Source organism: Acomys minous (genome assembly GCF_964271855.1).
Source record: "Acomys minous genome assembly, chromosome: 9".
NCBI classification, from domain to species: Eukaryota; Metazoa; Chordata; class Mammalia; order Rodentia; family Muridae; genus Acomys; species Acomys minous.
In genome coordinates this window covers 83,166,474-83,189,191 of record NC_140490.1, presented here as the reverse complement: position 1 = coordinate 83,189,191, position 22,718 = coordinate 83,166,474, and the positions used below count along the sequence as shown (strand labels likewise).

Genomic DNA, 22,718 nt, shown 5'->3' with positions numbered 1-22,718 from the left:
GGAGGTAGAGGCAAGAGGACAACCGCAAGTTCAAGAACACTACGCCACCTGGTAACTTCAAGGCCTGTCTGAGTTACAGTGTAAGACACTGACTCAAAAAAAGCCAAGCATAACAAGGCTGGGGTGTGGCTCAGAGGTGAGCACTTAGCAAGTACGTACAAATCCTAGTTTGGTATCCAGTGCCAAAGGTTAAAAGGGGAAGCTGCTACACAGGTGAGCAGAAGACCCTGCTAGTTGTACATGCAGATGAGTTATCAGTGGATGGATGCCCACCCAAAAGCTCTGCAGACTGACCTGTCAAGGGCTGTGCTCTGACACTCCCGCACCCCACTTACTATGCTGGTCCCTCTTCTCCCGCCTGGCGGCCTTGAGCTCTGGCTCATCAGGGGGTGCTGCATCCAGCAGGCACGCGGTGAACTGCTGCAGCAGCTTCAAGTCGGAGCCAGTGCAGTTGGCTGTCTCAGCTGCCCACACACATCCCACCTGCACAGGCTGCAGCACCCGGAAGCGCTTGCCCTTGGCTAGGAGCTCATCCCACTCCTTGGCCTTCAGCTTCTGGCGCACTTTGTGGTTCTCAGGGTCCACACACTCCTGGCAGGACAAGGAGCAGACCCTTGTTTAATGCCCATGCTCCCGGGCACCCCACCACCAGACCCCAGGAGGATGTGACAGTGAAGGACAACTCTGAGAGGTCAGTTCACACCCTGAATTGTGTGATGAGGCAGGTTATTTCAGTGGTATTGCCTGACCAGCCTCACAGCTCTACAACCCGGTTAGCAAGTGACCCAATCCCCAACCCAAGCTCTGGGCTGCCCAAGAACATCATGGCCAGAGACAAGAAGGTACAGCTTGATCCCAGCCATTCTGTTCAGGGTCCCTAAAATTACAACCAGGAGCTCAGGACCCAAGGATACCACTCAAACTTCCCATGACTCCTTATGGAGAGCTTTCAGAGCACACTCCCCCCCGCCTTGTGTGTGCTGGGGGGCGGGGATGTACTTTCCTTGGGGGTTTGCTAGAACTCTAGGTGAAGGTAGGACCTGCAGGTCAGATCTCATGTCAGTCACTCTGCAGCAGAGAAAGCTCCACCCACGTCTGCTCACCAGGAGACTAAGCCAAAGTAGCTGATATCTTCAATACCCTGCAACCAGCCCAGGCAGGATTCCTCACCTCAGTCACACCTTCATCCTCAGACAGGTACCCATGGGGTACAAAGAAGCCATCATCCTCATCCTCATCTTCCCCCACATCATCATCCTCATCCTCAAAGAAAAAGACAAGAGCTCACATGCACATGGACATCGGAGTTGAAGGCCAGTCTGGTCCCACATAAACACAGCAGCTATGCAGGCACTGAGGGGCTGGTAGAGCCTGCTTAGCACCCAGCACTGGCCGTGTAAGCTCCCTAGCTTATCCTTAGTACAACAGTACATCTGAGCACACCTGCGCTCATGTCAGCAGGACACCATTAGGCCACAGGGAGCTGGGAAGCCAGGCCAAGCCAGCACATGTAGACAAACAGAAGGGACTAGTAGGGCCCAGTGTAGTCTTCCCATGTGTCTAGGGAGCTGGGGTGGCGAGCACTCACTAGTCCAGGCAGGACCAGAACTTCAGATCAACCGGCCCACCCCACACACGCCAGCTGCACAGTGGCTCCTGCAGCTGGTGTAGCTGATGCTCTTTGCCCCACTGTGGTCACTCACCCCCTCACTGTGGGACAAAGATTCCCCAGGTTCTTCCTCTTCCCACTCGTCATCACTGTCTACCTCATAGTCGAGAAGGTTCTGGGGAGAGAACACGACATGAGCAGCATGGGGGAAAGTAGCACAGATCAGCCCGCCCAGACAAGGAACCCCAACTCCAGGGCTCACCTTGTCCTGGGCCCAGGGGTCCCGGGGGCGGATGACTGCCGTCTTCTTGTTCCATGTGCCCCAGTATGCGGGTCGGTGGTTCTCTGAGAACTGCAGCAGCTTCATGCGGCCAAACCTCTTCCTCTCAGGCATACCGTCTACCTTGCTGTTCTCCACGATGACCACGTCCCTGGGCGGTCAGACCATGCTCAGTACTGTGCTCATGGCTGAACACCATGTGACCTGCCTGCTTCCCGCTGCACCCAGGGTTCAGGAGGTGTGCCCCAGGGCCCCGTACCATGCTCTCATAACTAAGAAAGACACTCAGGGAGACAGTAGTTCTAGGACTCAACAGCATGGGGCAGCACGGGGCCCTACCAGGTTCTCCTATGGCCTGGCATGCCAACGCTCACCTGTTCGTGATGTCTGTGTCATGGCTGTAGACCTGCGTGGGTCCAGACTTCAGGGGCAGGCGGCCCTTTAGGTCACTAAGGAAGGAGCCGGTCCCACTCTGCTGTTGCAGAAGCTGGTCCAGCCGCTCGCACAGGTCCTGATCCAAGGCAGCCCGGCATCGTGGAGCCAGCACCATGTGTTCTTTGATTTCAAAGGGGGCAAACTTACCACAGGAGCCGGCCAGGGTCTGGAATAAGAACAACCCAATGCACTGCTGGCAGATCAGTGCACGGACAGGCCAGAGGCCGCGCTACCCTGTGTACTGCTGCAGCCACTGGCACAGGGTGGCTGTGAGCTAGAGTGGCTAAAGGGAGCTGCTGGGCACTGGAAGACACCAGGGCCAGATTTTTTTTTGGGGGGGGGTGGAGTTTGAGACAGGGTTTCTCTGTGTAGCCCTGGCTGTCCTGGACTCACTCTGTAGACCAGGCTGGCCTCAAACTCACAGTGATCCACCTGCCTCTGCCTCCTGAGTGCTGGGATTAAAGGTGTGTGCCACCACAGTCTTTTTTCTTTGCAGCGATAGCAATGGGTTTCAGACAAAGCCACTTGAGCGCTACCTCTACTCCAGTGTTCCTTTAACCCCACCTTGTGGAGACAAAGCCTTGCTGCATAACTAGGGTAGCCTCAAACTCAAAATCTTCCCATCTTGCCTGCTGAAATGATAGACATGGGCTGACATACTTGGCCACCAGAGTCTTTTGTTTGTATTTTTTATAGTTCATTTACTTAGAGGCTGGAGAGATGGCTCAGCAGTTAAGAGTACAGTTAAGAGGACCCAGGCTTGCCAGGTGGTGGTGGTGCATGCCTGTAATCCCAGCATTTAGGGAGGCAGAGGCAGGTTGAGTTTGAAGCCAGCTTGGTCTACAGAGGGAGTTCAGGACAGCCAAGGCCACACAGAGAAACCTTGAAAAATGAAACCAGACCAAACCAAACCAACCAACCAACAAAAATAGAGGGTTCCAGTTCAAATCCCAGTACCAACATGGTGGCTCACAACTGTCTATAATTCTAGTTTGGGGGTGGAGGGAGGCAGTGGGGGTGGGGGAGGGGGTCCAATGCCCATCTGTGTTCACTATGGGCATGTATACATGTAGTACACAGACACACACAGGCAAAACATCCATACAAATAAAACACAAATCTATAAAACAACAACAAAACCCCTCCATTCATTTTGCTATGTGTATATGTGCACACATCTATGTGATTTTATCTTATTTTCATTATTTATTTTTATATTATATGAGGTTTATTAAGTGAGCATGGGGAGAAAGAAAGAGAGAGAGAGAGAATAAGGGGGAAGAGAGAGGGAGTAGGACCTATGCGATTTTATATACGCCATGTTAGCCATCTCTCCTGATCCTGGTTTCTGTTCTTTGTTTTTTATTATTATTGGGTTTTAGAGACAGGGTTTCTCTGTGTAGCCTTGGGTGTCCTGGACTTGCTTTGTAGACCAGGTGGTCTCAAACTCATAGTGATCCACCTGCCTCTGCCTCCTGGATGCTGCGATTAAAGGCGTGCGCCACCTGACTCAGTATCTGTCAAACTCACGAGAAAACCAGTTTTAATGTGTGAACGTAGATGGCCGGGGTGGACGGAGAAGACCAGAGACAAGAAGCTGCTCGGGCCTCAAGACTGGCATGTTTCAGAGCTCAGAGGCAGCCCCTGTGTTCTGACAATGCCAGTGGACTGACTGGTCACCCCAACATTGGTCAAGATTTCCTCTCTAACTGCTATGTCGGCCCACACCAGGGCTGCACTTTGTGCCCAGCTGGGTTGTTCAGCTGGTGGTCTTCCTAGTAAGCACACCAGAGGCTGGGAACCCCTAAACACCATGGCGCCCAAGCCCAGCCTAGGGCCTCTTCGAGGGCAAAGAGGCCCCAGCACATCTCAGAACTAACTCTTCAGGGGCTTTCCAAAGCCCTGAGGCAGAGACCCAGCAACTGGTCCACTGGGGACAAGAGCCTCCTATAGCATTAGGAATACACAAGACAGTCAAAGCCCAGCTGGGCACCCGAAATCCCAGTACTCCAAAGGTGGCCTGGCAGAACGCAGACCTATTATACAAGAAGGGCTGGCCCGTAAGCTCAGCAGGTCAAAGGCTGATCTGAACTGGAGTCTGAGAACCAGTGAAGGTAAGAGAGAAATGACTACAGAACGTTGTCCTCTGACCTCTGCCCAACACACACACACATAAACACACACACACTCACTCTCTCTCTCTCTTAATTAAAAAAAAAAAGGGGGGGCGTTGGAGAGATGGCTCAGATGTTAAGGGCGCTGACTGCTAATCCAGAGGTCCTGAGTTCAATTCCCAGCAACCACATGGTGGCTCACAACCATCTGTAATGGAATCTGACACCCTCTTCTGGCCTGCAGGTGTACATGCAGGCAGAGCACTTATACATAATAATAAATAAATATGTCCTTAAAAAGACAAATCAGGAGCCCACGAAATGACTCAGGCTAAAGGTGCTTGCTGTCAAACCTTCTGACCTGAATTCAATTTCCAGAACCCAGAGTGGAAGGAGAACTTAAAGTTGCATTCTTGGCTCCACATGTGTGTGGTGGTGTATGTACCCACAGCTTCACCCTATAATCATACCAACAAGGTCAGAGGAGATGCTCATGGGTTAAGAGTGTGTTGCTCTTGCAGAGGACCTGAGTTTAGATGCCACATTCCACAGCCTAAAACCTCAACCCTCTCTAATTATAGCAGAGTCAAAGCCATATAAGACTTTCCAAGCAAAAACCCAAACAATAGCCAGCAAAACAGGAAGGGACAAAGCCCAAAAAATGGTAACACAGTGCAGGCTTCAGCATGATCATCTTAGGGGAATGAGAAGTCCTTCCCCGGTATTTCTTTCCACCATAAGGTGAGCAGGTTTTACCACTGGCTCTGGCTATGCTGAGCCTCCAGCTTTACATGCTAATTTGCTGGGGATGTGATAGAGGGATAAAACAGACTTACAACTGGACACAGGATGTTCCCCTGACCTGACAAGGGCATCACTTCACTCAGTCACAGGCTGAGGTAACAGAGCAGCTGCCACACGTGGCAGGGTGGCAGGGACTGATTTCCACCTTAGTTCCCACATGGTGTGAGCTGGCCAGCCTTAATGCAGCTTTCCCCCTAAACAAGGCTATTTATAGGTAGCCTCAGAGAATTGCCATCAGGACCCACAGCACTGTGCTGTGTCTCACATGGGCCAGGCTACCAGGATGACACATTGCCATGCTCAGCCCCAGGCATGTGCTCAGTGCTGCAACCACAGCACTCAGGAGCTCAAGGGCGAGCCCAGCCTTCACAGTCAACTCTAGCGTGGCCCCAGGATGAGAGTCACCTAAATCTTAGCATGCCAGGGATAGGATCTGAGACACCCCTAAGCCACCAAAGGCACCGTGGGACTAGTGCTTGAACAACAGATGCCACAGTATGTCAGGAGAGGACACCTGAGCGTGGGCAATGAGGAGAGCAAGATGTGTGACAGGTTTGCTTTTCCTGAACCCTGGGCTTCTCTGTCCCTAAGGCTGCGATGCCAGCTCCCAGAGTGGCGTCACTGGACTCCACAGCGTTGGAGGCAAAGAAAGAGCTAAGACTAGAATCCAGACAAGAATGCACTGGGGGGGGGGGGGGGGGTGCACGCGAGGATGTCTTGGAGCCCAGCTTATGACAGGCTCAGAGCAGGGCTGGGGAGATGTGTTTGTTGTCAATACAGTACTGCCCTAGAAGGTAGCAACCACTAAAAACTGAGTCTAGCACAGTTGACCCTGGCACTAGAATGTGAGTGGACACTCACATTCCTGCTCAATGGCTAACCAATCTGAACAATTAGTAGGTGCCAGGCTCCAACACATGATCTCAAAGAACAGGGTGAATGGGAGCAAACTCACAATTAAAAAGATAAATCTTTGAAAATGAGGTGGAGAATGACAAAGGACACCAAGCATCTGGCTTACAGACACACACACACACACATGTGCACGCACGCACACACACACACACACACAAACACAGCAGAGCAGAGTTGAGACTGAACTCACTTTGGGAGCCTGTGGAGTCTTCGGCTTCTGGAAGAACCTGGTGATCTCCGCCTTCTCTGCCTTTATGCGCTGTGGTGGAGAGAGGTCAGGACAGGCACTTACCCCAGGGCACTCTGGGAAGGCAATACTGTTCTGTAGGTTCTCAAAACCCCAACCCGTGAGGGATCTGTCTAGCAAGGAAGCAGAGCTGGCACTGACGGCGGCAGAGGGAGGCACAGTGAGACAGATCTGAGTAGGTGCATAGTCCCTGCGGGCCCCACCGCCCAACACTGAGACCCAGAAAGCAGCCTGCTGCGGCAGCGTGTCCACGGCAGGCAGAGTGTCCACGGCAGGCAGGGTGGGCAGTCACGCTACCTTCTCTTCTTCACGTAACCGCTTCTCCTCTTCTTTCTTCCTCTTCTCCTCCAGCTTAGCTCTGGGAGAGGGAAGAAGTGAGTTACATGAACCTGGGGGCCAGGCCCCCACCCCAGCCCCCTTCAACAAGGCTCTGGCCACTGAGACAACAAAGCAAAATGCACAACCACAAAATTCTTTTCTTTGCTCTGAGATAGTCTTGCTAGGCAACCCCAAGCTGGCTAGCAACAGTAATCCTCCTACCTCAGCCTAAGTGCTGATGTTACAGGTCTCTAAATAGTTATTGAGAGAAGGTCTCACTATGTAGATCACACTGATCTGCAACTCACAGATCCATTAGCCTGAGTGAGGATTAAAGGCGTGCACCACATCTACCCTTCAATATACTTTTTAAAAAGATTTATTTATTTTTGGGTTTTCAAGACAGAATTTCTCTGTGTAGCCTTGGCTGTACTGGAATCGCTTTGTAGACCAGGATGGCCTGGAACTCACAGAGTTCTGGGATTATAGACGTGTACAGTGTTCTGCCTGCATGTACACTTGCAGGCCAGAAGGGCCTCAGATCTCATTACAGATGGTTGTGAGCCACCATGTGGTTGCCGGGAACTGAACTCAGGACCTTTGGAAGAGCAGCTGAGCCATCTCTCCAGTCCCCAGTATCAAAGTCTTGATGAGTTGGGATTCTGTGGGCAGAGTGATGTCCTGTCATACACCAGGCACTGCAGTCCACCAACACGTCAAAACCCAAATGTGGTGGTGCACGCCCATCACCCCAGCACTTAGGTGGAAGGAAGATCAAACGTCCAAGGTCATCCTCAGCAACATGGCACACTTGCTCAAAAATCATTTGTCACTTATTAATCTCCATCAACTGCTTGTAGGGCACAACGAATGCTTTTTGTGGCCGGGCACGGCGACACCTTTAATCTTAGCAGAGGCAGGTGGGTCTCTGAGTTCAAGGCCATCCTGGTCTACAGAATGAGTTCCAAGGCAGCCAGGGCCACACAGAGAAACCTTGTTTTTAAAGAAAAAAACAAAGCCAGCTGGGTATGGTGGCGCACGCCTTTAATCCCAGTACTCGGGAGGCCAGCCTGGTCCACAAAGTGAGTCCAGGACAGGCAGGGCTGTTACACAGGGAAACCCTGTCTTGGAAAAAAGAAACAAACAACAACAAAAATACCTCAAACCAGAAAAGCAAACACACAGTGAGTGCTATCTGGGTAAAGTAAGACTATCTCACAGCCAGGCACAGAGCGCCTGTGAATTTGCAGAGTCAAACCCTCAGGGGGCACAGCAGCTGCACACTGAGGGACCAGTTGAGTTTGGAGACTGAAGAAGAAACCTTGACAGGACTAGAGCATCTAAAACCAAAACCCCCAGCAGCTCGGGAACCATTAGGCCGACAAAGCCCACAGCCCCACAGTAACACACAGGCCGGAAGCCAGCTCACTGCCCTTCTCCAGTCAGGCTCCAGTCACAGAAAGGCCCTGCAAGGCCACTGCTGGGCTACTCACTCCAGAGCCTCCTGCCGCTCCTTGCGTCTTTCCTCCTTGAGCCGCTGCTTCTCCGCCTTCTCCTTCTCGCCCTTCTCCCGCTTTTCCCTGCGCTCCTTCACCTTCAGCTCCTTCTCCTCCTCCTTCCTCCTCCGGGCCTCCTCCCTGGCTCGTCGCGTCTCTTCCCTCAGCTTTTCCTTCTCCTCCCTCTGCTGTTCTCTATCCTGTAAAAACAGCGGCAAAGGCGCCCCACAGGTCACCTGTGGGAAACACTGCCAAGCACAGAGTTCAGCATTGAGGTCAGCACCTAAGACACAAAAGGCCAGGGCAGAGGTGGCTGCCAGGTGACAGCGCTTCATGTAGCCCGGCTGACTCAGACACATATGTACATATATGTAAGCATGACTTGATTTCTTTTGAAGTAGGAGACTGGGCTGAGGTACAGGGGCCTGGTGGGCAAGTGTTAAGCTGGGACAGACTCAGTGCCCAGCAGCGGCCCTTCTAGGCCTGAGCTCTAGCTCAGCAGGTCTCCCCACACCTGGAGCTGGGGATGTGGGGCAGCTGCTGCAGCAGGCCCGTGTTAGGTCACAATGCTAGGGACTCCAGCACACTTTCCAACTGTGTGCTGAGCCCCAGCTCTCAGGGTCTCTTTCCTTCCTTTCTGGCCAAGATAAGCAGTCTGGATTGAGCAGGAGGCACAGGCTCGACTGTCCTGTAGTGACCTGTCTGTTGCCGGTTGTTATTAAGGAGACATACCTTGGCTGCTGCACTTGCATGTGTGCTGCTCACATAGGCTGAGCTGCACCTAGTGGTGCAGGCCTACCACCCTGTTCTAAGGGAGACCAGGGCTGCACAGCGAGCCTGTCTAGATAAACAGCTGCTGCAGACAGGGGAGGACAAGCGCGGTCAGCACATCAGCAGCCTGCCTTTCCTACACCAACCCTCCAGTACTAAAAGCCTGAGGACCCTGGCTGGCACGATGGTGCCCCTTCCTAACTGCAAAGGACCATGGAGCCCAGCGGGCACAGTAAGGCTAGACTTTTCCATATTAAGAAATATAGAGGCCGGGCGTGCACACCTTTAATCACAGCACTCAGGAGGCAGAGGCAGACGCTGTGAGTTCAAGGCCAGCCTGGTCTACAGAGTGAGTTTCAGGACAGACAGCCAGGGTTACACAAAGAAACCATGCCTCAAAGAAACAAAAACAAACCAACCTAAGAAAAACCAAACAGGGGAAGAAAAGAGGACAGGGTTTTACTATGTAACCCTGGCTGAACTTGAACTCAATGCCCCTTTGAAGGGAGCTTTCCCGCTACTGTCACTGTGCTAAGAGAGCCCCAGGCAGGACCCATGCACTCAGGACAGCTCAACATATCACTTCTGCCAGTGCAGTGGCAGCACACGTACCAGAACCCAACAGAGCAGGGAGGCTCGCAGAGTTAGGAGGGGCCTTACTTTGTGCAGTTTGCTCCTGCCCTTCTCTGTGGAGCCTTTGACAAGTTTCTTGGCAACCTGGAAGGAAAGACAGAAGAGTTTAAGTAACATTCCCAAAGGACTCCCGCCCACCCTGCACAAAGGGCAGCAGGGCCTGGAAGCTGCAGGGGACACTGTGAGTGCCATCTGTAAGCCGCATGAGAGCCTGGCAATTTAGCTGTTGACTATCCAAAAGCACAAGGACATGATTATGCCCCAGACAGAAAAACAGCCATGTGCAATGATAAGACATTTTTAATCCCAGCACTGACGACCAGGAGACAGGAGAGTCCCTGGGCTCCCTGGCTGGCAGTTTACCTCAGCTAGCTGGCCAAGGCCCAAGCAGTAGACACAGTCACAATAGAAAGAGGGATAGAAGCCTGGTGTGGTGGCCACACCTTTAGTCTCAGCATTGGGGAGGCAGAGGCAGAGGCAGACGCAGGCAGCCTGGTCTAGATCCAGGCCAGCCAGGGAGAGTAAGACCCTGTGCCCTGACCCCAAAAATGGATGACAATGCCTGGAGACCAATACTCAAGATTGTCTTTTGGCCTTCACTCTCACACAGGAACCAAGCCACAAAGGCAGTCTGGCAAAAAGATGATATGGGTTAGAGGTAGAGCCTGTGCCTCGAATTCCCAGTGAGAAGCTGGGGACATGGTCAGGGTGAAATTCCCAACTAGGATTCCCCGTTGAGGGGCGTGGGATGAGGCTCAGGAGTGGAGCGCACCTAGAATATTCGCTTCTGTGTGGAGGCAAAGCAGAAGACAAAAGACTGCAGCTGTTTCCAGCACCAGCACTAAGGCTACAATAGGGCCAGGGTGCAAAGGCCTTACCCAGGCAAGTGGGCACAGATAGAATGCCTGTGAGCAGAGAGAAACCAGGAGGTGGGAAGTGCCGGGCCTGCAGGGTGAAGAGAGCAGTGGGGGGGGGGGGGGGTGCTGTGTTGCTCCAGTCTTTTATGCAAGGTAAAATGAAGGCCTTCCTGGTACAAAGGGCGCTCAACAGTTCTTTGCGGAGCTAGAGCTTAACCCTGGGCCTGTCGCGGCCAGGCACGCCATCACCACTGACTCTCATTCCCGCTGTCCTCCTTTTAGACCGTGGCAGGTCACCGTGGGCTGGTCCATGAACCAGGACTATAGTCCCTGGCCCTCTGCAGGACTGCAAGTTAGTGGAGACTCTCTAAAGTACCCACTAGGAGCTGGGGACTGGGGTCATTATACAGTGTTGGCCTCGCCTGTGCAAGGGTCTGGGCTCTAAACACAGCAAGCAGGGTAGAAGTAATTCTGCCCATGGTGGACAGGACTTGGGCAGCTGAGTCTTAGTTGAGACGAGCAAGGAATGGGACCCAGCATTGGCTACAGGGACATGGGAAGGCGGGACCCTCTGTTGGCAGACCCATAGATGGCCATGGGCTGGTCTCAGTCTTCACCGAGTGTGTGGTGACCGCATCACCATAGCACGGAAAACTCAACAAGGGCTTTTAAGATCTCCGTTGAGTTTGAGGCCAGCCAGGGCTACAGGGACACTGTCAAGAGACAGGCAAGGCTGACGTGTTAGTTCTACCCAGGGCATCCACCCACTCATAGCACCCAAGGTGATGGGGCAGGGCAGGCTCTCCACGGGGACCTCCTACAGGTGTGAGTTCTCTAACAGCAAGTGTGGTGCTGGGACAAGCAGGGCGACCAGAGACAGCAGTCTGGGAGAAGCACAGACCATGCAGGAGCTGTGGCCTGCACAGAGGCCTCTCCAGGGGCCCAGGACACCAAGAGCCCAGGACACACCCACAGTTCTTCTGTGAGAACTGTGGCACCTTTCACGTGCAGACAGACAAGAGGGCAGTCCAGGCTACACAGTCAAAAATATTTTTAATTGCCGAGCATGGTGGTGCATGCCTTTAACCCCAGCGCTCAGGAAGCAGAGGCAAGCGGATCTCTGAATTTGAGGCCAGCCTGGTCTACAAAGCGAGTCCAGGACAGCCAGGGCTACACAGACAGACCCTGTCTTGAAAAAAAAATTTTTTTTTTAAAATTATAGATAGAAAGATGCACACACAGAGACACAGACAAACACACACAGTGGGACTTCATAGTATGCTGAGGAGACTCTGGAACTAAAGACACTGTTAGTGCGGACTGTTGCTTTTAGACAGGGTCTCATATGGCCCAGGCAGGCCTTGAACTCCTAACGCCACTGCTGGCAGGCGAATTTCCCTGGTGCTGGGGATAAACCCACCAAGGCTCTTGCACTGGGCAAGCCCAGCCTGAAGCACTTGTGTGAGGCAGGATCACCTGTGCTTCCCATGCTGGGCTTGAGTTCTGGGTTCAAAAGATCCTCCTGCCTCACTTCCTGGCACGGGCCTGGCTCATTGTAGTTTGCTGCTCATATGTAGAGGGGGCCAGAGCAACCGACGTTACTGCCCAGATAGCTCAGCCGCACCCACACGGCACCAGGTGTGCCTCCTGCAGTGCCCTGTGCTCCACTGTCTTGCCCTGGGCAGAATGATGAGGAAAGCTGTCTAGACTTGTTCACAAAAGATGTCAGTTATCTTCTGGAATTTTCCCTGTCCGTGGTGCTTTGAGCTAAGTCTTTTTATGTTGCCCAGGCCTAACCTTGAACTTTCTTTCTTTCTTTTTTTTTTTTTCTTTTTTGGTTTTTCAAGACAGGGTTTCTCTGTGTAGCCTTGACTGTCCTGGACTCACTTTGTAGTCCAGGCTGGCCTCGAACTCACAGCGATCCGAGTGCTGGGATTAAAGGTGTGCGCCACCACGCCCGGCCTAGCCTTGAACTTTCAATACTTCTGCCCCAGCTCACCAAAGGCCAGGACGGAAGGCGCGGCATCTAGCCTCACTGAATGCAGTGTACGCACGAGGAACTTGCATGGTGCAGGACTGAACCCATGCCGGCAGCCCGAAGGAAGAAATGTGGCTGCACCAGCACTACCTTAAATAGAATGACACCCTGGGTTGCCAGACAAGAGGCTGAGTGACAGGTGTCACAGCACAGAAACCTGACTCGTCATTGTCATAGAAACTCCATGCTAAGAACCTTTCTGTGATCCAGAAGATGAAAGGGGTTCTAATCATGCCCTGTCAGGCTGAGCAGAAATCCCAGCATCCAGGCCACAGAGGCAGGGGATCATGGAAGAGGTTATGTAATGAGAGCCTATCTCAAAACACCATAATGCACAACAAAACAGAGCCAAGGAGCCAGTTCAGCAGGTTACAGCGCTTTGTAACTAAGCCTACCATCAGGGTTTATTCTAGAGAACTGACTCCCTCAACACTGTCCTGACTTCTGCAGGCATTGTGGCTGGTATGTACATGCACAAGCACATGTTAAAGAAATTTAAGTGTTATCCGGGAAAAGGTTAGGAGGCCTTTTGAGAAGGATGGTAGAGGCCACAGCACCCTGAGCTAGGACACCAGAAGGAAGTAGGATCAGCTTAGCTTTCATCGACTGCTGAATGGATCATGACAATACAGTTCATCAACACGATGGAATATTATTCAGCTGCTAAGAAAAGTTATGATGCTAGGCGGTGGCGGCTCTCTCTTTTCATTCCACCACTCAGACATGTAGATCTCTTGAGTCCCAGGACAGTCTGGAAAAATCAAGATAAAAAAGAAAGAAAGAAAGAAAGAAAGGAAAAGAAAAGAAAAGAAAAGAAAAGAAAAAAGAAAAGAAAAGAAAAGAAACATCCAGAGAGTCCACCTTGCACCGGGTGCTGCGCCTACATGGTGGCATCATCGAACCAACCCTTCCACAGCTGGCCCAGAAGCACGACTGTGACAAGATGATCTGCCTCAAGTGCTACACACATCTGCACACAACCCCCGCAAAAAGTGTGGTCACACCAACAACCCACACCCCAAGAAGGTCAAATAAAGCTGGGGCCATACCTGGCCCAGGATCCCAGGACCAAATAAAGTCCCCTTTCCATCAACTGGAGCAGTATTTAAAAAATAACAATAAAAGAATTTTGCAGGAAAATGGAAGCAGCTTGGAAAATTCTGGGTTAGGAAACCCAGATCAAGAAGGATGAATGCCACCTCTGAATGTGTGTGTGTGTGTCTACATCCACAGAAGGCAGGAAAGGGGCCATGGAGGGAAGGGCATCTTAAGGAAAAGGATAAAGGATCAAGAAGAGGAGGGTCAAATGAGGTGGGAACGGGATGGCAGGGCAGGAGTATGGGGCAGGATATACAATACTAAAGGCCTTTGACAATGTCTACACAAACTTACTGCTACAAAAGCATCGTTATCACATTAAAACAAACAAACAAACAAAAAGCATGCACAGGATTTAAACAGCTGTCCTAACTGGCAGTAGTAATAAACTCCCCTCAGGTCTTTAAATGGGTTTACACGTGTGCGTGTTTTGTCTGTCTGTCTGTGTGTGTGTGTGTGTGTGTGTGTGTGTGTGTGTGTGTGTGTGTGTGTGTGGTGCTGGGAACTGCACTTGGGTCCTCTGAAAGAGCAACCAGTACTTTCCTGGTTGGAGCCATCTCTCCAGCTCCCTGCACTATCTTTACACCACACAGGAGTCAGCTCTAAAGCCAGAGAGGCTCCACAACCTCCACATGCAAGAAACACAGTGGTGGACTTGGCCCTCCATGCGACAGTTAGGTCACCTTCTCTCATCCAGGCTCAGGGTTCTTAGAGAGGTCAGAGAGGTTATGAGAGCCACATCTGGGGACTTTGGCAGTGCAAGCAGGCTTTGCTGACATGACAGAATTGTCACACACATGAACTCACAGCAGCAGCTGTCACTGCATGCATAAGACTTGCCCAGATCAAGGCATGCGACATTCCAGGACAAAAGGGGAGCAGTTAAGGAGGGTCAGCCTTCAGTGATGTAGGAGCACTAAGTACACTCAGCAGATTTAAAAACAGGAGCAGGCAACCCTTCACTACCTAGAACCCCACAGACCTAGCCCCAGACCCCACGACGCCAAACTTCCTTTCCCTGGTATGCAACAGGCACCTTCTCTCAAAGACACCGACCTTAGAGCCAACACAACAGAGACATCATCAGCTCGTGAGGAGGCCGGCAGCAGGGAGACACCTACAGTGCAGTTTCTACATGAACCCCTCAACAAACATGGTAGAGGAGTGGCTGGTAGGAGCCAGAAGATCAGGAAGTCTGTTGAGACTGTGTCTCCTAGCAACAGCTGCATAAACAAGACCTGAACAATGAACACGCTAATGTGGAAGGAGGACATTTCCATGGGGTCCCAACCTAGAAAAGGAACCTCAGGCAAATAATGACTGCTGGGAGACAGAGAACTAAGCTTTCCTAGGGACAAGCCCCCTCACTGTTGTCCAACGCAGAGCGGTGAGCCCTGAGACCATCCACACAAACAACAACACATATACATCTCACACACACACACACACACACACACACACACACACACACACACACAGCAATAAAGAAACTTGAGAGTGAGTGTAGGACATGGGAGGAACTAGAAGTGATATAATCTAATTTCAATTAAAAACTTGTATTTGGTTTTTGAGACAGGGTTTCTCTGTATAGCCCGGCTGTCCTGGAGCCTGTAGACCAGGCTGGCCTCAAACTCAGAGATTGGCCTGCTCCTGCCTCTAAACTGTTGGGATTAAAGGTATGCACCACAACCACATATTTTTTAAAAACAAGAGCTCATAAAGTTGATGGGAAAGATAGGGCAAATTGTAGAGAAGAATCTGGAGGGCAGGGAACTGAGAAGGGGTAGATTAGATCCACATACATCATAAGCATGTATGGAAGTGAAAAACAAATCAGAGCCAGGCATGGTGGCGCACACCTTTAATTCCAACACTCAGGAGGCAAAGACAGGTGGATCTTGGTGAGTTGGAGGCCAGCCTGGTCCATAAAGTGAGTCCAGGATAGCCAGGGCTAGTACACAGAGAAACCTTGTCTCCAAGGACAAACAAACACCCATACAAACTGACAGGTGCCAGCACTTGGGAGCAGGGGCCAGTGATCTTTGTGAGTTTGAGGCCAGCCTGGTCTACAGAGCAAGTTTGACAACACCCAGGGCTATATAGAGACCCTGACTCAAAATAAATAAAAAGTTAAAAATACAAGAACTGTCCTACAAGCTGGGAAAATGCCTGCCACCTAACCAGGAGCTGGGAAAGGAATGGATCCCCTACAGTGCCCCTGAAGCACTGAGACATGCAGGCCTTGGGGACCAAGTATGGCTTATAAAGATTCCGGGGCAGGAGGCAGGCCTAGCTGTACTGACTGTCACTTGGCACTCAGGAGGAATAGGCCCTGGCTTGTGGCCAGGCTGGTCTACACAACAAGAGAGCCCCCAACCAAAACCAAAACTATCCAGACACATCCCAACCCAATATGTTGGAGAGCTTAGATTCACTGGGATCAGGAGTCAAGTCCCACTTGATGTGAATCAGTGCCTCAGCTAGGGACAAGAGCAGCAAGGTTCACGGCCATGGCCAGCACCTTGATGCACCATGGGATGAAGAGGTTCTGCAAAGTGAAGATGGATCCGATGCAGGTGGTGGGATGTATGGACAGGATGGCCAGCGGGGCCAGAGGGAGGAAGGGTAGAAGTCCAACTGTCAAGTTAGCAGGGCGCAAGGTTCCCTTAGGATGTCTGTGCTCTCAGTAAGTGAAGTAATCCCACACACCAAAAGTCACAAGGCCACCAAGGCCAGCAATACAGTCAGACCTCAAAGGAACAAAGCTGAATGAGCCACCCACACCAGGGTCCACACCAAACAAACATCTACTGTGAACAAATGGAATGCCACACAGCCAGAATAGTTTATGATTCTGAACCTACTCTTTTTAAGGTTTCTTACTCAACTATACATTCCGGGCTGGCTTCACTCATGACAATCCTCCACGCCTTACCCCAAACGCTGGGATTACAGGCATGTTTGGCCAGATGAATTTTTGTAAAGTTTTACCCATGAGCTCCAGAGGCTAGCTGAGAAGTGACATACTTGCCATTGTGTAGATTTGAACAATGACATATTTGAAACCCAAAGTCCAAGTATAGGACTCCCTAAGCAGTAAGGTATGATCACCAGTGCAAAACCCCACACCTGACCTCACTCGCCTGACAAGTTGCCACCAATACCCCAAGAAAGGGTTGAACTTCAGGCTCTATCTGGGGGGTGCATAAACAGCTGCATGCAGGAGAGTCACAGCCTGGCGTGGTGCTGCAGGTTTTAATCGCAGCACTGGAAAGGCAGAGACAGGTGGACCTCTAAGTATGAAGCCAACCTGGTCTATGAAAGCAAGTCCAGGATAGCCAGGGCTACATAGAGAAACCCTGTCTCAAAACAAACAAAACAGAGGCAACAGACTGGAAATGGATTACTGGGTTTGGGGCCTCTCCTCCAGAAGTCAAAACCTCATGTAAATACCACAAACACCCCAAAACCCACAACCAGCGTTTCCGAGCATTGGGACAAGAGGTGCTAAGATGAGGTCAGGTTCCAGGTGTTCAGGTCTCCCTGTGGGGCCCTTCATGCTTCATCTTTAAAGCTGAGCTTTATGCCTGCCACTGTCCTGCTTTCCTTTACTTCTGGTGCTGGAGGTGAGAGGTGACTCAGCAGATGGGCGCTCCCCCTTGGGCATACCCCAGTCCTCAGGACGAAGCTTAAAGATGAGTGGTCTGCTGACATAGCCAAGTGGCTACACAGACTGCCTGCGGGCAGGCAAGGGGTGGGGGGGCACCTTCCTGGATGCAGCCTAAACTGACCACCAGAACCTAGCAGGGCTCACATCCCTCTCCAATCAACATGACCATCCTGAGGCCATTACAATCAGCGTCAGTGAGATGTGGAAGAGTAACTCACAGCCAGGTCCACAACCTCAGGACAGACGGTAGTTTTCCTTGGTTTCCTAAGTCTTCATGTATGGTCCAGACTGGCCTTGAATACAAGATCTTCCTGGCTCAGCCTCCCAAACATTGTTACTACATAATAGTCTTTTGATTGGCTTGAGACAGGGCCTCAAGTAGCCTAGGCTGGCCTCAAATTCACTATGAAACTGAGGATGTCCCTGACCTCTGGATCCTCCTGCCTCTACCTCCCTAGTGCTGAGATAAGAGATTTCTGAGGTACCTGGGTGGAGCCTACAAGCTGTGGCTCTACCCAGTGTGAGGCCCTGCTCCCTGGGTCACTAACCACATGGTAACCTGGTAGGAAGAAAAAGCATCCAGGCCCCATCAATACCCTGGGATGCTGGGGCCAGTACTCACTCTGTGCATGGGTGTGGAGGCGGGGCTGGCCCCTCGGCTCTGTGCTGGGGGTGAAGACAGTCCCTCTGGAGAGCTGGCTGGAGAGGAGGAGCTGGTGGAGGAGTGGCTCAGTGTGGAGTCATCCTCGGGGCAGGACTCCAATACTTCACTCTCTGAAGTCACACTCCTATCCAGGGACACCGTGGGAAGAGAGACATGGGAGGGTTTAGTGGCCAGGATGTCCTCCAGCACCACCACGGGCACTTTCTCTATAAACAGGATACTTCCCGCCTTGCTCCAGCCTGACAGCTCCTTTATGGAGCACGTCCTGGAACCTGGGGTCAACTCTGGAAAGCTCTGTGGCAAACCAGCCTGACAGTCACCCGTCCTCTTTGGGCCTCCTGGGCTCCCAGGCTCCTCTTCCATGTGGCAAGGAATGTCTGAAGGGGTCTCTTGGAGACCCAGATCTGCTGCAGAGGGCCCCTGCTGCTTGGCAGGTCCTTCCACTGTGGTGGCCACACTGACAGCATCAGGACTCAGTTCACTGGGGTGCTCAGGGCTGTCTGTGATGTCACTGGAGTTCTTGGTCAGGTCAATGATGACCACACTCGGCACTGGCTTGATCGTTGCCCTCAAGTAGCTGTCAATGGGGCCCTGGCCGCCGACCAGCTTTGAACTCAAGCCTACATGAGAACCTGTGTGGCAGCGGCTCTCCAAAGTGTCCAAAGACAATTGTAGATCCGGGACTTTGTCTTCCACAGCTGCTTTTGGTGATGTGTCCTCAACTTTCTCCTTGGGGACAAGGTTCAGGCGTTTGAAGGGCAGGCGGGCTAAAATGAAGAGACGCAACATCTTCAGTGACCAGAAGGAGACCATGAACCATGCTCAGAATCCAAGTGCCTGAACACTACTAACCCTGTTATGGTTTGCACTAAGAACTCCAAGCCTAGTGATGGAGCTGCGGGGGCTGAGCGGGTTATAGAGCACTGGCTGCTCATGACCTCCAGCCCAATTCCCAGCTCACACAGCGGCTCACAGCCACCTGCTACTCCAGTTTCAAGGAACTCAACACCCACTTCTGACCTCCAAGGACACCAGACACACACACGATGCACCAACATGCAAGTAAAGCACCCACTCAGAAAATAAATAAATAAAAAGGGAGGGGGGAGACGGCGCTGCTGGAGGCAGCGAGGCTTGGCAACAGGCACCTTTCCCTCATCTCAGCGGCCCATCCCATGCACTTGAATGCCCACGTGCCATTGGGTAATTCTTCCTAAGTAAAAAAGCAAACCAACCCCTTCCCATACTTGGTCAGCTCATCAAAGAAGGCCGAGCTGAGTTCTCAAGCTCTGACTCCTCTTGCCCACAACACTTGCCACCCAAACCATCCTGGTTGTTGAGTCCCCAAGGAGAAGGGAACTGCTGGGCTCTGCATGAGAGCCCTGATCTGTTGGCATAATGTTTTTGTGGACTGTGTAACACATGTCTGCCATTTGTCATCTGTATCACCAATAAAAGCCAGCCAGCCAGTGCTGAGCAATGATGACAACAGGGTGGCATGTGCTAGCCCAGCAAAGGGAGCAGAGAGAGAGGACATAGGAGAGATCCAGCCGAGAAGACAAGACCAGGAAACATCAGAAGAGACGAACCAGATTAAAAAGCAAGTGTAGTCTGGGAGAAGTGGTACACACCTTTAATCCTAGCACTCAGGAGGCAGAGGCAGGAGGATGGCTGAGAGTTCAAGGCCAGCCTGATCTACAAAGGGAGTCCCAGAGAAACCCTGTCTCGAAAAACCAAAAAACAAAACAGAACAAAACAAAAATCAAGTATAATGTGGCAAATCTGAATGGAAGGAAGCTATACTACCTTAGAGGTTTAGGATGGAGTAATTATTGCACAGCAATGTGCTCTAGGCTAATTAAATAGGTCCTAGTCTCTCTATGTGGTTATTTGAGTATATACCTGGTTAGAAAGTAACCACTGATTTATTAATAATGTAAGTCAATATTAAATATTAATAATCATCCTATACTGATCCTTGACACAATCCCACTACCACTGAGGCCAAGGGCAAGGATATAACTGGTGAATATAGGGGAATAAGAGATATTTGTGCCCAGCAGCACTCTCTACCTTTCCTGTCCCTAACCGTCAGGCAGTGTCTATCTGGTTGCCTCAACTTGAAGGCAGCTATTGGGAAGAGGCCAGCGTACACAGACACACCATGCAAGGCACATCTCCCAGAACAGACATCACTAAAGGGTTGGAGAGATGGTTTTGTGAATAAAGGCCACTAGGCCACTTGCCACCAATGATGCAAGGACCCACACAGGGGAAGGAGAAAGAACTTGCACAGCTCTTTTCTGATCACTGCATGTGCACAGCAGAACACACGCCCAACACATGTGTACACATGCACAAATGAATCACCATTTATTTATACACAAACAAAACGGGGAGTTGGAAAACTTGCCCCAGGGTGAAGCTGTTTCCCAGTCCCTCTGCAGGGCACGCGCTACCAAGCCAAGGCCCGGCAGTGGTGGTGCATGCTTTTAATCCAGCACTTGGGAGACAGAGGCAGGCTTTGAGGCTATCCTGATCTACAGAGTGAGTTCCAAGACAGCGGGGTTACATAGAGCGGTCTTATCTAGAAAAACCAAAACCAAAACCCCCCAAAAAACTCCCCTCACTAAAATTGGATAGGGAGTATGGTGGCACACACCTTTAATCCCAGCACACAGGATACAGAGGCAAGTGGATCTCTAAATTCTAGACCAGCTGGAGCCCATAGTAAATAAATATGTAGTGAATTTGCTCTTACAAAATGCACACACTACCAAAACAACAACAACAACAACAACAACAACAAAACAAAGCCAGGTGTGGTGGCGCACACCTTTAATCCCAGCACTCGGGAGGCAGAGGCAGGCGGATCGTTGTGAGTTCGAGGCCAGCCTAGTCTATAAAGGGAGTCCAGGACAGCCAAGGCTACACAGAGAAACCCTGTCTCAAAAAACAAAAACAAAAACAAACAAAGAAGAAGGAGAAGAAGAAGAAGAGGAGGAAGAAGAGGAGGAGGAGGAGGAGAAAGAAAGAAAGAAAGAAAGAAAGAAAGAAAGAAAGAAAGAAAAAAAGAAAGAAAGAAAGAAAGAAACACCCAAGACCTCCAACTCTTCCTGGCGAACACTTACTTTAGAGGGGGGAAATTTCCAACCTGAAGGGAGCAACTGCTGCCCTCCCCTAAGCCCCCTCAAAGACTCCTGAGGGCTCCACAGAAGTCAATGGAAACAACCTAGGACACAGGTTTAGAGCTTTACCCGCCTTGAATTACCTTGTATCAACCTCTTCCCTGGGAATCCAGGTCTGTCTTTGCAATCCATAGCTGTAGGTAAAGAGGGAAGAGAAAAGGTTACTAGGGGCGCGGGTCACTGGCCAGCTAAGGTCCACAGCAGTCACACCCAAACATGGCGCACCGAGGCCCTGCCTGCTTCATTTGAGCTCTCTCTGCTTGTGGTAATGTCTCACTATGCAGCACAGGCTAAGCTAACACACTCATGGCAATCCTGATTCCGCTTCCCAAGTGGTAGAATCCTAGGAACAAAGAACCACTGCCTGCTTTTACAGACTTAAAGAAAAAAAAAATTTATTTTGCTTTTCTAAATATAGGGTCTCAGTGGATGCCTTGGAATTTACAAAGGTCTGCTTGCCCCTGCTTCTCAAATGCTGGCAATAAAGGAATGTGCCAGCACACCCAGCTACAATTTATTTTTCTTATTTATGTGTATACTTGTGTGTTTGTGTGCATGGGTATCTTGTGAGGCCAGAGGCACCGGATCCCAGTGCTGGAAAGGGAACTCTGGCTTGGCAGTAGTGACGCACACCTTTAATCCCAGCACTCAGGAGGCAAAGGCAGGTGGATTTCTGTGAGTGCAAGGCCAGCCTGGTCTGTAGAACTGAGCTCAATGACAGCCAGTGTTACCCAGAGAAACCCAATAGTGAGTCCTCTTAACTGCGAGCATCTCCTCCCCTGCAGGCTTTACATTTATATATTCGCTGTGATGCACCTGCCAGTGCACATTGCCAAACAGTGTCACAGTACAACCCACAGCGACCAGTTCTCGGCCTACATGTTGGTTCTAGTGACAAGAGCTCAAGCCGTCAGGGGTACCAGCAAGCACCCTGACGCTTAAGCCCTATCACCAGTTCCCAGAGACAGTCTTCATGGACGGGGGAAAGTTTGGGGGGATGCTGCTCACCTCTACCCAATACACAGGTATTCCCTTTAACAGGCTGCAGTGATCAAGCCAGTAGACAACAAAGATTTATTTGGCTCAAAATGTCAACCCTGGGCTGGAGAGATGGCTCAGAGGTTAAGGACACTGACTACTCCTCCAAAGGTCCTGAGTTCAATTCCCAACAACGACATGGTGGCTCACAACCATCTATAATGTGATCTGATGCTTTCTGGCCTTCAGGTGTACATGCACGCAGAGCACTGTATACATAATAATAAATGAATCTTTAAAAAATAAAAGTCAACTCTGAGCAATTCTACCCTAGGCTGATCCCTTCCTTTGAGCTTCTCTGGGGGCCTCACTGGCCCTACTAGATGCCAGCACAGTGGCCTGCCCCATGCTATCCAGTCTGCCCTTCTCAGCACTGGGAACAACAGTGAGCAAAAACAAAGGCAATGAAGAAACACAGGAAGAGGCAGACATGGGGTGATGCTCGCCGTCCTAGGACCAAGGAGGCCGATGCCAAGAATGGCCTCAACTTTGAAGCCACTCTGGGCCGCAGACTTCTAGGTCAGGAAAAGCTAAAGTATTCCA

The 22,718-nt window shown here is 51.1% G+C and overlaps 1 protein-coding gene across 4 annotated transcripts in view; it reads right to left on the bottom strand.

Moving 5' to 3' along the window:
• Positions 1 to 22,718, bottom strand: part of CHAF1A (chromatin assembly factor 1 subunit A) — a 32,040-nt gene that overhangs the window by 3,630 nt on the left and 5,692 nt on the right. For all 4 annotated transcript variants that reach the window (XM_084795917.1, XM_084795915.1, XM_084795916.1 and 1 more), the window contains exons 2-12: positions 21,221 to 21,271; positions 17,908 to 18,716; positions 9,650 to 9,706; positions 8,216 to 8,418; positions 6,702 to 6,762; positions 6,348 to 6,416; positions 2,264 to 2,490; positions 1,872 to 2,040; positions 1,704 to 1,784; positions 1,171 to 1,263; positions 336 to 591 (exon numbers count right to left, since the gene is read on the bottom strand). In XM_084795917.1, the coding sequence (XP_084652043.1) occupies positions 336 to 591; positions 1,171 to 1,263; positions 1,704 to 1,784; positions 1,872 to 2,040; positions 2,264 to 2,490; positions 6,348 to 6,416; positions 6,702 to 6,762; positions 8,216 to 8,418; positions 9,650 to 9,706; positions 17,908 to 18,716; positions 21,221 to 21,269 (2,074 nt within the window). In that variant the 5' untranslated portion in view covers positions 21,270 to 21,271. The remainder of the gene's footprint in view (positions 1 to 335; positions 592 to 1,170; positions 1,264 to 1,703; positions 1,785 to 1,871; positions 2,041 to 2,263; positions 2,491 to 6,347; positions 6,417 to 6,701; positions 6,763 to 8,215; positions 8,419 to 9,649; positions 9,707 to 17,907; positions 18,717 to 21,220; positions 21,272 to 22,718) is intronic.